A 17,828-nucleotide genomic window follows, 5' to 3' on the forward strand; every position below is an offset into this window, starting at 1 on the left:
GTTGTTGGGCAACAATAACATTCTATTATTGTTCGATGAACCTACCCCAAAAATTGGGGCAGACTCATAAAACACTATTACAAGCGTTTAATGAATTTGCTCCATGTTTTTGGCGCAGATTTATGTAACAATAACAGTATGTTATTCTGGTCATGCAACCTTTCATTTGGCACCTATAGTATATTGTCAATGTTCAATAATATTGCTCTAAAATTTGAGGTAGATTCATGAAACACTATGTTAGAGGGTTTCATGTTCTTCAATTTTTTAGGTAATCTCATTGGACAGTAACAATTTGTTATTGGTGCCTACCAGCCAGCCTCTTACGGGAGCATAATATATATACAATAAACAAATAGTTGAAGACGCCAATATAAAAATAACAAAAATTTGAGGGAATGATGTGAGCAACTATGAACACAAGCCCACATGTTATGCTGCTATTAGTAATTGGCCATTATGATCGTTTGTGACTCAGTGCAAAAGCTTATTGCTGCTGCTGCTTTTGCAGTTGCTATGGCTGCTCATTATGGACAACACAAGGTAAGCTTATTGTGCGCTCTCTCTCTTTATCTCTTCAATGACTGGATTGGTAGAAACTAGTGATCGAGCCTCTAATGGGAAGCACAAGGAGAAAGGGCACCTAGGCCCGAACCCAGCTCAATTATAATAAAATATATAAAAATATGATATATATATATATATATATATATATATATTAAATAAATTATCGAACCGAGGGCGAACGATTAGAAGAAAGAGGCTTGACCTAGTAACTTGTGTAGTCAGCCCAAACGCGCATGGGGTACCAGGCCTCCACCCTTGATCCCTCCCTACTACTGACTATTACTTGTGTAGGACAACGTTTTATTCCTCTTCCTGGAAAGACGATTAGATTATACGAGTATGGTATTATGTGCATTCAAAAGGAATAAATGAAATAGTTAGCCGCTTGTGCGATTAACTAACAACATCAGTCGCATGTTTTTGCACACCCGAAGATTTGGCGGCTTTTTGGAAAATATATAAACTTTTGATCTCAACTGCCGCGAGAGAGAGAGAGAGAGAGAGAGAGAGAGAGAGAGAGGTAAATTCCATCCTTCCGGCTACCGGAGCGCGGAGGTGGTAATCGTCTCTATCGTTGCTGAATCCTCGACGATCGATCCGACGAGCAATTGAAGAGCGGCGCCGGAAGCAGCAGAAGATGGCGGAGATTGTAGACCCGGACGGTCCAGACGGCGTCCGCATGACATGGAACTCTTGGCCGCGTACGAAAGTGGAGGCGAGCAAGTCCGTCATTCCCATCGCCTGCGTCTACTCGCTGATCCGTGCTCCTCCCTCCGCCACCGATGCGGCCTTTCCGCTTCTCCCTTACCGCCCGCTCCGTTGCAGGAACTGCTCCTGCGCCCTCAATCCGTACGCCCTTGTCGACTTCTCTGCCAAGTTCTGGGCCTGCCCCTTCTGCCTCCAGCGCAACCCCTTCCCCCAACACTACTCGGCCATTAACCCCTCCAACCTCCCTGCCGAGCTCTTCCCCCAGTACACTACCGTCGAGTATGCCCTCTCCGCTGGCCCCGGTGGCCCCGCCGCCGTTCCAGCCCCGCCGCCCGTCTTTCTCTTCGTCCTTGATATCTGCGTCATCGAGGAAGAGCTCGAATTCGTCAAGTCGGCGCTCCGACAAGCGCTCGGCCTGCTTCCCGAGCATGCCCTCGTGGGGCTGATCACCTTCGGTACGCAGGTGCACGTCCACGAGCTAGGGTTCGCGGACCTGTTCAAGACTTATGTGTTCAGGGGCACTAAGGAGATCTCCAAGGAGCGGGTCCTCGAGCAATTGGGGCTAACAGGCCGTGGCGCCACTGGCTTCCCGAGGGCGGGGGCCGGCGCTAATCAGACCACTGCTTCTGCGGGGATCGCTGGGAGGTTCTTGCTTTCTGCTGCTGATTGCGAGTACACTTTGAATTCGGTTAGTCTTTCCATTTCCCCCTTTTTTGGCGATGAGCAATTGGCACACTTGGTAAACATGTTTGTAGCTTGAGTTGTGTAAAGTTTTGTCCTGTTTGAAAATTACTTGGTGGGCATTGAAACGATCTTCTCCTCTCTGGCCTATGATCACTAAATTTTATCAATTTTGTTGTTTTTTGGCGTAGCTTTTGGATGATCTGCAGAGGGATCAGTGGCCGGTGTCACCGAGCAACAGGGCGGCGCGATGTACTGGCGTGGCGCTGAGTGTTGCGGCAGGCCTTCTTGGTGGGTGCGTGCAGGGTACGGGCGCTCGAATCATCGCAATGGTCGGTGGTCCATGCACGGAAGGGCCAGGAACTGTAAGAGTGCTATGCGCTTTTGTTCTGCAATTTTGATGAATTTACCAATATCCTGTTCTGCTCCTTTCTCTGCATTTCTTTTAGTCCCGCTGTTTTTGGCATTTAAATTTTACTTTGCAGTTTGAATTATCTGTGTGAAGCTTCTCTGGAAGGACTCCAGTCCATTGCAATCTGTTTCGTTCTAAATGCTGAAAAGCCGATGCATAATTTCTCGAGAAACTTATAGGCAGTTTTTTCTGCTTTCATGTGTTTTCATATTATGAAATCCGTAATTGAACCATTCTAAGAAGTTTTAGATGTTGCATACTTTCATCATGGTTAGTAAAAGAGGAAAAACGTCGTAAGTGATTTCAGAAAAACTGAACGAAACATCTTTGCTTTCTTCTGACTTTGTGCAGACTAAGCTCTTTTTTTTTTGTCTGATCTGGTTATTTAACTTAGTTGCTTATACCGTGACCATTTAGTTGATGTGTACCTTGATAATGTTTGCAGATAGTGTCTCAGGATCTGTCAGAACCAGTACGTTCCCATAAAGACCTGGACAAGGATGCAGCACCCCATTTCCATAAAGCCGTCAAGTTTTATGATAATGTCGCCAAACAACTGGTTGACCAGGGGCATGTCTTAGATCTTTTTGCTTGTGCTCTTGATCAGGTTAGAGCTGTTTTTTCTTTTAAAAAATTTCTGTAGTGCTTTTTGTGATTGAGGAGCTTGATATCATTCATCCATGTACAAGTGTTGTGGCTAACATAATATGAAGGTGATCGAATGAATGGAATTTACATAATAGTAAGAGAACTTGAAAATATAAAGAAGGATGCGTGCAGTAAAAAGATAAATAGTTTCAAGTTTATGACAGAAAATGACTTCTCCGCTTACATAGTTAGTTTCATGAGAAGAAGACTTGGATATGAAGGGAAGGCTCCAATAAGAGTGGGCAGTCTGCTTGTAGGAGTTGTTTTGTGCTGTGAGCATGCTGTAAATGATTAGAATGTCTTACAGACGTTAAGCATATTACAGGGTCAAACCCAATCTTGATTCCCATCTGTGAATATGTGAGATGAAAACCCAGCCCACCAGCATGACACCAAGCGCGTACTGGCAGCAATGAGTAAATGAGATGACCAAAGCACCAACTGCTTCCACTTGTGGCTCACTTGATAGACAACGAACCCCTCTCTTCTTCTCTTCTTGTATGCGGTCTACCTGCCCTGTCCCAGGTAGACATGGAGGCAGGTGTGACTGGACATTAGGAAATGAATTTGTCCCCGAACAACTAAGTAGCATGGACTCTTCAAGAAGGTTGCCGCAACTTGGGTGTGGCTACAGCAACAAACAAACATATATAGACCACAAGAAACAAAACTAACAACTAACACACACACACACATATATATATATATGGGACCCACCAGTTTTGGTGGATTCTAACATGGGGTGCATTTTGCATTTGTCATTCGTATCACATTATGGGACCCAGCAGTTGCTGAAGGAGTACATTCTCTAGCATTCAATGTTCCATCAGTCAAATAAGCTCCAAAAGAAGATGTTTGGTTTTATCTGGATGTAACTATATATAAATTATGAAAAAGTAGGATTATAGGAATATGCTGTAAATACACTCATAAATTATGAAAATCCTTAATTTGATTTCAATAATATTAGTCAATAAAGTAGTATAGGTAGTGCATTAAACTGAATAAGAACCCTATTATTCACATTTCGCAACTTCAAAGTTCAAATACATTTTTAGTCAATAAATTAAAAAACAAGCAAGCGCTACAACAAAAAGTATTTATGCTACTAATGTTTCCGAGGTAACAATTAATATATAAATAGTTAACTAACTGGACAAGGCATACCAAAATGATGTTGAAAAGAAAATTTATTTTTCTAGAGGTATTAGGCTTGGTCAACCTTTATTTTTCTAGAGATATTAGGCTTGGTCAACCTTGACAAAGCCTGAATTGGAACCAAAACAGACATGGATGCATTGGGTGAACCCAACACTTCTTTGACCATGTCCAAAGCCACGCTGGTGTCTAGCCATGTCGAGACAGGTATGGTCCAAACAGAAGAGTGGCATGTGGTACAGCCAGCCATCAAATTAATCATCCTGGATGCCATACAAAATCTGTGATAGACAAGTTTTTCGGGATCACATTCTGTTCTTATGTTGTCTACTCTTTCTTCTATTGCAGGTTGGAGTTGCGGAAATGAAAGTGGCAGTTGAAAGGACTGGTGGTCTTGTTGTTCTTGCAGAGAGCTTTGGACATCCTGTATTTAAAGATTCTTTCAAGCGCATCTTTGAAGATAGTGACCAATCGCTGGGGCTTTCCTTTAAGTGAGTTTTTCTTATGTAAAACGCTGCTTACAAATTTCTAGAAACACATTTGTTTTACTTGTGGTCTTTCCCTCAAACTTGAGAAATTTATGCAATTTCTTCTAGCTAATCCCTTATTCTCGAACTTAAGAATGCTTAGGTGTCTATATAGTTGGTGCTCTGTTTATTGAAATCTCTATTGCTCTTTAAATATTTGTCCTTCTTACATGCATTTACCATTAGATATTCTGGAGACTATGTAGTATTCAGTGTAGCATTTGATGACTGAGTAATTTACCTTACTAACTTTATTCGGGAGTTCTGTTTGTTGAAATTTCTGTTTCTGTTTAAATATTTGTTCTGGTTACATGCACTAATCTTTAGGGATGGTGTGGACTCCATAGCATTGATTATAGCATTTATTCCCAGGCTACCAGTTGCATTTACTGTACATCTAGCACCTTTTCTGATGCTATCAGTTGCATTTAGGTTTGGTTCTCTTTTGCAGTGCGAATTAGGCATCACGTGTAGATTGTATGCATGCCTTGTTAAGCTGGCGTATTTTTTTATGCGTCTTATGCTTCTCTGGGCTGCCTGGTTCTTGTTGATGCAGTGGAACGCTTGATATACATTGTTCAAAGGATATCAAAGTACAGGGAATCATTGGGCCATGTACATCCTTGGAGAAGGTGCTGTACTTAATTTTTATACTATTTTTTATGTTGATGATGCAACTAATTAGTTTGATCAATTTGGTCCTTGCTATAGGATTGTCTTTATTGAAACTTTGAGATACTTGCCATGAATGGTTTGATTATTATGTAATATTTTGCAGAAAGGGCCATTGTGTGCAGATGTTGTCATTGGGCAAGGGAATACAACATCATGGAAAATGTGTGGTCTGGATAAAAGGACTTGTTTGACTGTCTTCTTCGATGTTTCGCCAAGTGAACGGTCAAGCCCTGCAGCAGCAGGTGCAAGCCAGCAACTATATATTCAGTTTCAGACAACGTATGCCATTTCTATCCCCCTTTTTTTTTTCCATGTTGCTGTATATGTTACGCTCTTTTAAACTGTGTCATCTTAATTCAGTTACCAGAACCCTGAAGGACAGATGAGACTCCGTGTGACAACTATCACAAGAAAGTGGGTGGATGATTCTGCTAGTACAGCGGTTGGTCATCAAATTTCTTAGTGTACATGCTTGACTTGATGCTTTATCTGACACTTACCTAGGCACAAAACTAAACAGATGCAGCAGATTAATTATTTTCTGGAGAAGTTTTGTATGTGACCCATTCAATAGATTACTTGTTCTTTTGTTTTTGACTTGAAAAAAAGAAAAGAAAAGAAGTCCATTAATCAAGGAGAGTGTTAAGTTCTGGCCTCATTTTACTGTCCTTACTGATCATCTAACAAGACCCCTTATCTTATCAATCTGGAAGGATATGTAGTTAGTGATGGTGCTCTTCCTGACACTGGATCTTGTTAATGCAGCTGGTGATAGGCTGCATATGATTGTTTTCATCCTAGCTGCATATGTGGCTCAGATGGACATCCATCTGTCATAGCTAGTCTTCCTTGGCTGAGTCAGCAATTTGAATTCTCCTGCATGCATTGTCTCCATGACGCAATGACCACCAAATTTCACTCTATTCTCAACTTTTTTTTTCTTTTCAGTTATTTACATCTCAAATAAAAGGTTTGATAACTACCCTTTTGTGTCCTTGAAACCATAATTTCTGAAGCTTTCCATCCTTAACTTGCTTTCCTTGAGAGAATTCTTACTTTGATAGGTTGTGAACTGCGCTTGCTATGGCAGTGAACTTTCACATCACTATTATCGCAGGAATTTCAATAAATTAAGCTATTAATCCAGGTTTTCTTTTTTATTATGAACCAGAAATTTTTTATCTGGCTCTTTTGATGAGTTGCTTTGCTTATTCTTGCCTTTGTCATTAACTGAAGAGTGTCTTTTATGTAACACGTACCCCTTGTATAAAGGTCTTTTCGAAAAACAAAAAATCAATTTATGTTACCAAGCTGGATAAATGCCACCATTTATATTGGAAATTGCATCTTAAATTGTGTTTCAGTTATGCCTTTTGTTCTATTGCACCCCTTACATGGATACATTGAATTTGCAGGAACTAGCTGAAGGATTTGACCAGGAGACTGCTGCTGTTGTATTGGCAAGATTAGTATCTTTGAAAATGGAAATAGAGGTAACATTTTCCTTCATTGTTTGTGTGTTTGTTGTTTGAACATTTAAAACTGAAAAGCTAGATGTTGTTGCTATCATGAGATAGCTATTTCTTTGATGGTGCTGTTTTGATCCTTAAGGCGGATTGTTTAATTTGTCTTCTGGATCAAACATGACAATTGGACACCAGAGGTTGGTCATCTTGTCTGGTGTGTCCTGGGTCCAAATCCTATTCTATTGTACTATTTTGTATCTGGCATCAGCATGTGTCTTTTCTGGGCTTTTGAAGATTTTTGGCAACAGACTGACGATTGGTATCTATAATTGTTACAAGATTTGTGTTTTAGAGGATAGGGAACCTTTTCAAGTGTGTCGCCTAGCAGTGGGCCCTGATGTTTTCCATGCTTCTGCCAAATCTTCGAAAATTGTGTGTACAATGTCTGACAACTTTGTGCAAGTTTAAGGGAGAGACAAACCAGCAGCAGCTTAACAGTGAGAAGTGGTCTTGCGCATGTAAGTGGAAGCCTTAAAGCTATAAGCAGGTCTATAATGAACATGTGAAACATGGTTATCATGTCACAGCAACCAGGACTTAATGAGCATTTAAGAATTGCAATTTTTAATGAAGTGAGCACAGAAAATAACTGAAGGGAGTGGGAAAAATGGTTGTAAGGTTTTTCAGTTTTCAATAGAATGGTTTGGTGCTCGGTTACAAAAATTGATGCATGTGCAACTGATGTGCACTTTAATTTAGTATTAATAGTGACAATTTATTCTATGGATTGTGACTTGTATATTATGTTTATCAACCTCTTAGTGATACTATCATCATGAGCTATCAAAATGTGGAGCAGTAGGGATTTGTGCCATGGTGTCATGACTTCACCGCCACCTCCTTTTCCTCTAAAGTTCTTATTTTTGTGGTCAGGAAGAATTTGATGCAACCAGGTGGTTAGATCGGTCCCTTATAAGGTTATGCTCCAGATTTGGTGACTACCGGAAAGATGATCCTGCTTCTTTCAATTTAAATCCAAGCTTCTCAATATTCCCACAATTCATGTTTAATCTCAGACGATCTCAGTTTGTTCAGGTGACTATTTTGTAGAATCATGTTACAGTTTCATGACCATTTCTTCTAGGTTAATCTGTTGATCTAACTTGTATATACTTTTGCAGGTTTTTAATAACAGTCCAGATGAGACTGCATACTTCCGGATGCTCCTAAACAGGGAAAATGTCACCAACTCTGTGGTTATGATTCAACCTTCCTTGATTGCATATTCCTTTAATTCACCTCCTGTGCCAGCATTACTGGATGTGGCTTCTATTGCAGCAGACCGCATACTTCTCCTAGATGCATATTTTAGCATTGTTGTCTTCCACGGAATGACAATTGCTCAATGGCGAAATATGGGTTATCACAATCAGCCTGAACATCAGGTTGGTTTCAAAACTCTAAATCTGTACAACTCTTCTTCCTATACAAGTGATGGAAATAATTTCTTTCAGGAGAATAGTTGTCCAATTTTCCATCTGCCTTTGCAGGACCAATTCCAAGCACATATGGTCAGCAGAAGGCATTGAATGGAAATTTCAATCTTGTTGAATTTCAAGATTGGTCTTGAATGCAACTGAAGCATGAGCTACCCCTTGAATCTTGTCCTTTAATCTGTCGCCCTTGTTATGGAACTATTCTTCTGATTTAGTTGTGTCTACATGTTGGAAGTGATACCATGGTCTTTCTGCAGGATGCACGGACTCTTCTAATCACATGATATTCTTTGCAGGCCTTTGCACAGCTGTTGCAGGCTCCACAAGATGATGCTCATTTGATCATCAGTGACCGATTTCCAGTCCCCAGACTGGTTGTTTGTGATCAGCATGGCTCTCAGGTTTGTTTGATCTTTTCCCATTGCTTTTCTTAAAGTTGACTGGAAAAACATGGATAACAATGAACTTAGGCGTTGATTCTGTCAGGCTCGCTTCCTACTGGCTAAGTTGAACCCTTCAGCTACCTACAACTCTCCACAAGAAGTTGCTGCTGGCTCTGATGTGATATTCACTGACGATGTCAGCTTGCAAGTCTTTTTTGAGCATCTCCAGCGATTAGCCGTGCAAAGCTAAGGGAAGAAAGAATGAGTTTGCCCGTTACAACCGATCTGCATTCGTTGCTGCGTGCCAGAAAGCACAGATCCACAATTCAACCAATAATGGTCAAGTGCTTCCTCTGATAAGTAGCTGCCTGCTCATAGAATGCACATAAATGCTGAATGTCTTGACATGAATTTTCTCCTTTTTTTGGGTGTCATAATGTATTATTTATTTATTAAAGTTTTGGAAAAAATCTTTTTCTTTATTAGTGATGTGCAGCTTAGTGCTTTTGTATTTGAATTGTTTGACAGGCTTGTAATTTGCTGCAGTATTTTCTGCAGAAGTACTTTTCTGGAGTCATTTTTCGTGGAATGAATCCATTAGATCTTGTGGCCCCTTGGAACAGCGTCTTTATGGTCTGCCATTGATGGTGGATCCAGTGCGAAAAGCTATTATATCTGAATAAGTCACCTTATGAACAATTTTGTGTTTTGGCTATCCTGTTAGAATCCGATTTCTTCCAATTTGGATAAAAGGACTGTTAGAATATATTGTATTGGGAACCGGGTCCATATCTGGACCCGGTCCTATGTGGGCACGGATACCGAGGCAGGCTCGGTACCTTAGGCGGCACTCTTTCTCTCCCTCCTATATATTCTTCACTTCCATGTAATCGTTGAGTTAAGTGAATATTATTTTCTCTCTCCTAGGGTTGCGGTTTGCCCCTAGGTCAGAGCTTCCCCGTGGTTTTTCACCTCTTTCTGAGGTTTTCCACGTATATTGTGTGTTCTTTCTCTGCTCTCTCCTTGTGGTTCGTGTTTCTACATGGTATCAGAGCCACCGCGTATGAGATCGTTGGTGTGCAAGTAGTATTTTTTCCGCCGTTCACGTGCCGCCTCCGTTGCCGTTTCCAGCACCGCCGCCGACACTGTTCTCAGCGCCGCTGCTGTTGCTGTTTTCAGTGCTGACGCCCTCCAGGAACGCCGCTGCCGTCCATTGTTCCCAGCGCCGCCGCCGTTTTTCCGCCGCCCAGGAACGCCGCCACTGTCGTTCCCAGCGCTGCCCTGCCATGCCGCCGTCGCTGCTCCCAGCACCGCCGTCGCCTGGGTTATCTCCGCTGCTCCCAGCGCTGCCCTGCCGCCGTCGCTGTTCCCAGCGCTGCCCCGCCCTACTGCAGTCGCCTGGGTTATCTGCGCCGCCGCCGGGTGTCTTGTTTCCGCCGCCGTGGGTTGTGCCCTCTCTACAGCCGGTTGTGACCTTCTTCGGGGATTGCGATGGCTGACGCAGCGATGCCCAAGCTTGATGATGCCCTCGACACGGGCAGCAATACCAAGGGTGAGAACTTGCCTGTTCATGTCACCTCCATTCGGCTGAACAAGGATAACTATCTTTCGTGGTCTGCTGCCCTAGAAATCGGGATTACTAGTCGTGGTCGTCTGCACTATATCACTGGGGAGAAGCCTGCTCCTTCTAAAATTGATTCGCAATGGCCGACCTGGGCATTGGAGGATAGTCAGGTTAAAGTATGGATTATTAGTTCGGTTTCCGCAGATATTCAGCCTTTAATCTTGCGTAAATCGATGGCGTATGATATGTGGACTGTTCTTGCACGTATGTATGGTCGTAAGAAGCGTGTTTTACGTGCCTATCACATCAAACGTAGCATATATGCTCTTAAACAGGGTGATTTATCTGTTGCCTCCTTCTATGCTGCCCTGAAGACCAAATGGGAGGAACTTGACTATCATGTGAATGATGACTGGAAATGTGGTGTAGATCATGCCCTGTATTGGGAAAAGGAATGGATGGACTGCACCTTTATCTTCCTTGGAGGCCTGCGTGATGAGTTTGAAACCATTCGAAGCCAGATTCTTAACTGTGATGAGATTCCTGGAATCGAAGAGGTGTATGCCCGTATTGAGTCTGAGGAGCAACGGCGCCAGATTATGCATATTAACTCCCATCAGGGGAGTTCTCCAGGAGCCTTTGTGAGCCATACTTCAGGGACGGGGCAACGTCCTACTCGACGATGCAGCCATTGCAACAAAGTGGGTCATTCTGTTGATTTTTGTTGGGATCTTCATCCTGAGAAGCGTCTCATCCGAGGTCGTCCTCCTCCTCATCGCCGTGCTTCTTCTGTGCCAGAGCCTAGCCCGGGGTCGTCCAATGTTGCCAAATCCAAGCTCTCCTCAGATCAACTCAGAGAGTTGCAAGCCTACGTTAGTCGGTTGTCTACCCAGGATGATGCTTCTACTTCTGAGGGGGCTAAGTTAGCCCAGGCTCTGGTTGCTACTAGTGATCAAGGTTGGATTGTTGACAATGGGGCTACTTATCATATGACAGGGGACCCTACGATGTTTCAAGAGTACAAGTTGACCTCTGGGCAGCAGCGTGTGTCTATGGCTGATGGTTCTTCTATCTCTGTGGCTGAAAAAAAGGAGTTTATCACTACTAAACAAATATTGTCTTCATATGCCCTGCATGTTCCCAATATTCTCGTAAATTTGTTATCTGTAAGCAGTATTACTAAAGAGCTAAACTGTAATCTAATTTTCTCTGCTGATCGTTGTTTCCTGCAGGACTTGGGGACGGGGCAGAAGATTGGGATTGGTTCGGCTATTGATGGGCTCTACAGACTGCCCGTTCGAGTTGCTTCTGCTTTGATTTCAGCCACCAGTGAACAGTTGCCTAGCGTGGAGGCCAGATCCGTCATTATGCGTTGGCATGAGAAACTTGGTCATCTTCCATTCCAGTTGCTTAGAAAGTTGTTTCCTATGATGTTTCATTCTGTTTCTTTGGACACCTTCGCCTGTGAAGTGTGTCAGTTGTTTAAGCATGTTAGGGCCTCGTACCCTATTTCGTTCAATAAAGCCAACCGTCCTTTTGCTTTGGTTCACTCTGATGTTTGGGGTCCTTCGGGAGTACCCACTTGTCGTGACTTTCACTATTTTATGACTCTTATTGATGACTACTCCCGATGTACGTTCGTGTATCTGTTGAAAGAACGTAGTGAAGTTCCCGACATTGTCAAAAACTTTGTGGCATTTGTCGAAACTCAATTCCAGACCACTGTTCAGGCCTTCCGTACTGACAATGCCCGAGAGTATGTCTCCCAATCCCTTGATGACTTCTTGCGAAGCAAGGGTATTATTCATGAAACATCTTGTAGCTACACCCCTCCTCAGAATGGCGTGGCTGAAAGAAAAAACCCGTCATTTGTTAAATGTTACCCGGGCAATTATGTTTCAACGTCATGTCCCTAAGAGGTACTGGGGGGACGCACTTCTCACTAGTGCTCACCTTATCAACCGTATGCCTACTCGTGTGTTGGATGGTCATTCCCCTTATTCTGTGTTGTGGCCCACTCAGAATCCCTGGCCTTTAACCCCTCGAGTGTTTGGGTGTGTTTGTTTTGTCCATGATCATAGTCCCACTCTCAAGAAACTTGATCCTCGGTCCATCAAAGCAGTCTTCTTGGGATATTCCTCCACCCATAAAGGGTACAGGTGTGTTGACCCTAGCACTTTCAGAGTATATGTCTCCAGGGATGTGACCTTTCATGAACATGAGACATACTTTCCTGCGAATCCTCTTCAGGGGGAGTGTCTAGGTGACAGAAGGAAAGAGTATTCTTCGCATCAGTTGATTCAGTTCATGGACTTCTTGGATTATACGGTGAGTTCTCCAAGTGTGGAAGACGTTGTCAGTGAAGACAGAGACAGTCAGATGGAGGGGGGGGGCCTGTGGAAGAACAGTCTCGAGATCACCTATTTGGTCAGGTTTACAGTAGGAAGAAGAAAGATGTTGATGTTACCAATCCCAATCTTCCCAATCTTGTGACCTTCCCGGATGATCCAAGTCCAATGAATGAAGAACTTCCCATAGCTCTGCGCAAGGGCACCAGGTCATGTACTTCTCATCCTATTCAGAGATTTGTTTCATATGCACAACTCAGTAAAGACTACAAGTGCTTTGTGTCACGACCCAATTTTTGACACCAAAAATTTTCTTTCATTTCTATAATAGATGAAGCAATATTGAGTCATGACCAGAACATAAGACATTGTTTTATTTCAATAATAAAATACTTGGACCCAAATAAAAATAACCACAAATCCCCAAAACCGACGCAGTGTCTAGAATGCCAATGCCCGTCCATCACAAGACTGAGGTCGTCGCTCCAAAGTCAAAATCTATCAAGGACTACCTGTAGATAGAAAGAAGGGTCAGAATTCTTCTGAGTATGAGAAAATCCAGACATGAATGAAACATGGCCCAAAATAATATTTAGTTTCGTAAAACGATTCCAAAAAGGCCTTATGAACTACAGCCATAAGTTTTCCAAAACTTTATACACACAAAAGTTATGACTCATTATCAGAACAAAACGAGGTGTGCACAACCTCCCAAACATTTCGTAGGCTTCCAACCGTGGTTCTCTGACGATGTCATGGTCATCGTGTCGAGCAACAGAAATCCTCGTGGGCACTCACGGGCAGAACAAAACATATCTTCACCAGGCGATCCAACGGATCGAGGGTACCTGAAGTGAAGCCTCCTGAGATATCCCAGATCGCCGCTGCAGCAGCATGGCCCCCTAGGAACCCGGTTTGAGGGACCAGGAGATGACTCTCTCCCAACACAGCAGCAGTACCCCGGGCCCTTGTGCCGCCCAATACCCTGTGGGCCCTCCAGTACAGACAGAGGAGTGTGACTACTACCTCCCGGAACGAAACCAAACACTGGGCAAAACAGAAAGCTCGCACTCGCATAAACCATCGCACAAAGTCCACGTTTCGCCTTCGAATTTCAAAAGTGAGGGTTTGCCAATGCTAGACATCTTCTAGTACCTCTCACAGAAACCGCCCTTAGGCTCGATTTTCCAGACCACAAAAATAAGCCATTTCATATCTGGATTTAATGGCAACAAAACAAAGTCCAATAGACTTGCAACGGTACGAAGCATATCACATCCAAATTAACACAATAATCACTATTTCAAAACAAGAGAGTTCAACACCTTTTTCCTGAAATTTAAATAACAGAAAAGGTACCACAGAGCAATAATGCATAACATTACGTTTTTCCTTCGAAATTACAAACAAATATAAGAAAACCCCCTTTTGACAATTTAAGAAACTGAGAGGGTACCAAAACGTGATTTCACATTAAATACCCGGTTTTTACTGAAAATTTCTTTTGCAAACCTCTTTTTGACGAGGTTTTCAGCAAAAACGTTGCGGCATTGTCTTTTAAAATTTATAACAGCTTATTCGTAAATTATGCTAATTAGGTGGACCCGCTTTGAAACTTTTCCATCTTAATATAAAACCCATCGAGCCCTCGTTTTTCTTCATTTCCTTCGCCCGTTTTCTCTCTCCTCACGGTGCCTTCCTCCTCTCGCTCGACCGCCGGTGGGTGATGGCTTCCTCTTCTCATCTTCAACAACCCAAAACCAGTACGGGAGAGAGAGAGATCGTCTTCTTCCGGTGAGCACCAACGCGAAGATTCCTCGCCACCAACCGATCGACGCCGTCAGCCACCGCCGCCGCTCCCATCTCTGCTTCCCCCGTTTCTCAGCATTGTCACTGTGAGAACGGTGACCACCAGTTTCAACAACGTCTTCTCAGTCTCCCTCTTGCTGCGATAGTGAAGAATCAACAACAAGGAGGAAACCTGCCATATCAGTGACGTTTTCTTCTTTTTCACCCAAATCGGCTCCCTGCTACCCACACGAAAAGACGACTGTTGGCCACTGATCATGCTTGTCGATAGAGCGGTGGTGCCTTCTTCCTCCTTTCCTGTTTGTTTTTAGATTTGGGGTTCACCGCAAGTCGATCAGAGCATGTCATGTCCTCTGTCGATGTTGGTCGGAACTTCCCCTTTTATTATTATTTTTTTTTTTCTTCTCTGCTAGTATCATAGCAGGTTCGGGAAGACAACCGAGTCTTCCCACTGCAGATTGGTATTGCTCCTTCTGTGGCCCGACCCTCTCATTCATGTATCAAATCTTTCTGTTGTTTGATGATGTATTAGGTCGTAAGGTCGTCTGTGTTTCGGTTCTTTGTGGATAAAACGAAATTATACCTAGCATGCTATTTCCGTTCCAGTCTTCAATAACTCATGCATAGATTCATGTTCAGGCATATATAAATTGATAAACTCTCATGCATACGTATCTAGAAATTCAAAATATACAGGCTTCATGCTCCATTCATGATTGAAAATCCCCATACCTCTGAAAATCTTGGCAGCAACTTCTGCTTCTGGTTCCTTTCCAGCAGCCACAAACCTCTACTCCAACAAGAGAGCAAGAAGAAGGACGTTACGTTCTCTCTCTCTTTCTATCGTTGAGTCCTTTCTTCTAAGAAAGATGGTTAGTTGTCATCAAATGTGATTAGATCAGCTCTTATCTCCATCTTTTTCCACATTTGTCTCCATTTGATAAACTTGGCAGTTTTAAAGAAAACGTGGGTCTTACACTTTGTTACCTCTTTATCTATGGCTGTTATTCCCAGGTCAGTGGAAGATGCAAGGAAGGATCCTAAATGGCTACAGGCCATGACAGAAGAGATGGACGCCCTGAAAAAGAACAATACGTGGGAGGTTGTTGATATCCCCAAGGGAACTCACTTAGTTGGCTCCAAGTGGGTGTTTAATGTGAAGTACAAACCTGATGGCACTGTAGAACGCTATAAAGCTCGTCTTGTTGCTAAAGGGTTTAGCCAGAAATATGAGATTGACTATCTTGAGACGTTTGCTCCCGTGGCAAAACTGAAGACCGTAAGGGTCATCTTAGCTCTTTCAATGCAAAAGAAGTGGAGTATGGACCAACTTGATGTAAAGAACGCCTTCTTGAATGGTCACCTTGAGGAAGAAGTCTATATGAGCATGCCGCCTGGGTATGCTCGGAACGGGAAGTGTTGCTATCTCAAGAAAGCTTTTTTAATGGTCTCAAGCAATCCCCTAGAGCTTGGTTTGAAAGACTAAGGGTTGTAATGAAGACTAATGGGTATAAACAGGGAAATGGTGATCACACTCTCTTCATCAAGCAGAGAAATGGTCTTGTGAGCCTTTTACTTGTATATGTTGATGATATGATTGTCACAGGTGACGACGAGGGGGAGAAAAGGAAGATGAAAGAAATGTTAGCTGCAGAATTCGATCTCAAAGATCTGGGTAAACTAAGGTATTTCTTGGGGATTGAGATCGCGCGATCTGAGATTGGGCTTGTTATGAGCCAAAGAAAATACACGTTGGATCTTCTAAAAGAGACAGGTAAACTGGGATGCAGGCCCTTTCTTACCCCAATGGAGTCTGGCACAATGATAAGTATCAAATCTGGGACTATCTTGGATGAGGATGGAAAAGGGAGGTATCAGCGTCTGGTTGGTAAACTTATTTATCTCACTCTTACTCGCCCAGATATTACGTATGTTGTGGGTGTGTTAAGTCAGTTTATGCATGCCCCTACTGATTGTCATTGGAAAAGTGCTGAAAGAGTATTGGGATACTTAAAGAATGACCTAGGGAAAGGACTACTCTACACTCGACAAGATCAACTAAGCATTGAAGGATACTCTGACGCCGACTGGGCAGGATGCACAGATACTAGGAGGTCTACCACAGGATACTGCATATTTCTTGGAGGTAACCTTGTGGTATGGAGAAGTAAACGTCAATAAGTTTGTTTCAGGTCCAGTGCTGAGGCTGAATACAGGGCAGTTGCTATGGGGGTTACAGAGATGTTATGGCTCAAAATTCTTTTAGCAGATATTGGGGTTAAAATTTAGCAGATATTGGGGTTAAAATGGAAGAGAAGATGAGGATGTATTGTGACAACAAGTCTGCGATTAACTTGGCAAACAATCCGGTCATGCACGACAGGACCAAACATGTGGAGATCGATCGTCACTTCATACGGGAACGCATAGATTCAAAGGAGTTGATTCTGCCTTATATGAAGTCTGAAGATCAAGTTGCGGATGTCTTAACTAAGTCTTTATGTACATCTCAATTTGAGAAAAATGTTAGTAAGCTTGGCATGTTTGACATGTATGCCAAGCTTGAGGGGGAGTGTTAGAATATATTGTATTGGGAACTGGGTCCATATTTGAACCCGGTCCTATGTGGCACGGATACCGAGGCAGGCTCGGTACCCTAGGCGGCACTCTTTCTCTCCCTCCTATATATTCTTCACTTACATGTAATCGTTGAGTTAAGTGAATATTATTTTCTCTCTCCTAGGGTTGCGGTTTGCCCCTAGGTCAGAGCTTCCCCATGGTTTTTCACATCTTTTTGAGGTTTTCCAATATTGTGTGTTCTTTCTCTGCTCTCTCCTTGTGGTTCGTGTTTCTACAAGGACAATGAATCTCAGCCAGTTAATACAGGATTTCATTTTCTTTACCACAACTGTTCAAGCACAACTAGATACTGTTTGGTGATTGGAAAATCAGATATTTGAGGTCCTTAGGACCATAGGGATATATGTACCTGTTTCCTAGTCCAGTGAAACTGTCTATATGTTCCCACATGTGCATCTATACTTTAACAAAGATATAAAATTATTTTAATTTGTTCTTGCCTTCAAGAACTTTTGAATTCCATACTGCAGGTTCGACAAGGAATCCAAGAACTTCGTACTTTTTTACCGGAAAATTTTCACTAGATGCTGCCAGAAGATTGAGCATTCTCGGTTTTGGCATTTCTTGCTTTTTGCTTGCACAAGAATGCAGAACTCTCTGTTCTTACAGCTTTTATGGTGGTTCTAAGTCAGGACATGTCAAAAGTGGGGGAAGTAACTCACGAGTTCTCACATGGCACAGGGTCGGTTTGCGCATATAAAGACAGACATGAAATTATTAAAAAGCAATCCCCATCTCCAAGTGGC

General features: G+C 42.8%; 1 protein-coding gene across 4 annotated transcripts; it reads left to right on the forward strand.

The window, feature by feature from the left end:
* Positions 1 to 1,056: 1,056 nt before the first annotated feature.
* Positions 1,057 to 11,797, forward strand: LOC116250774 (protein transport protein SEC23-like). Of its 4 annotated transcripts, none has more exons than XR_007572911.1 (13): positions 1,057 to 1,963; positions 2,148 to 2,321; positions 2,814 to 2,975; positions 4,523 to 4,665; positions 5,258 to 5,333; positions 5,480 to 5,655; positions 5,737 to 5,818; positions 6,792 to 6,869; positions 7,776 to 7,937; positions 8,024 to 8,287; positions 8,635 to 8,739; positions 8,825 to 9,060; positions 11,518 to 11,797. XR_007572911.1 is itself a non-coding variant. In XM_031624706.2 (12 exons), the coding sequence occupies exons 1-12, from the start codon at positions 1,205 to 1,207 to the stop codon at positions 8,969 to 8,971; spliced, it is 2,328 nt and encodes a 775-aa protein (XP_031480566.1). In that variant the 5' UTR covers positions 1,057 to 1,204; the 3' UTR covers positions 8,972 to 9,203. The 4 variants fall into 4 exon arrangements, 1 of the variants encoding a protein (XP_031480566.1); XR_007572912.1 differs by lacking the exon at positions 11,518 to 11,797 and adding an exon at positions 9,250 to 9,316; XR_004171520.1 differs by lacking the exon at positions 11,518 to 11,797 and having other exon boundaries at positions 8,393 to 8,739; positions 8,825 to 8,868.
* Positions 11,798 to 17,828: the final 6,031 nt, after the last annotated feature.

Source organism: Nymphaea colorata, chromosome 3 (assembly GCF_008831285.2).
Source record: "Nymphaea colorata isolate Beijing-Zhang1983 chromosome 3, ASM883128v2, whole genome shotgun sequence".
Classification (NCBI taxonomy): Eukaryota; Viridiplantae; Streptophyta; class Magnoliopsida; order Nymphaeales; family Nymphaeaceae; genus Nymphaea; species Nymphaea colorata.

Bases quoted from the DNA above. Each gene is read 5' to 3' on its own strand.
- LOC116250774 (XM_031624706.2), top strand. From the start codon at position 1,205: ATGGCGGAGATTGTAGACCCGGACGGTCCAGACGGCGTCCGCATGACA. The intron at 2,322-2,813 runs GTAAGAGTGCTA...TAATGTTTGCAG, and splicing joins GCACGGAAGGGCCAGGAACT to ATAGTGTCTCAGGATCTGTC. The intron at 8,288-8,634 runs GTTGGTTTCAAA...TATTCTTTGCAG, and splicing joins ACAATCAGCCTGAACATCAG to GCCTTTGCACAGCTGTTGCA.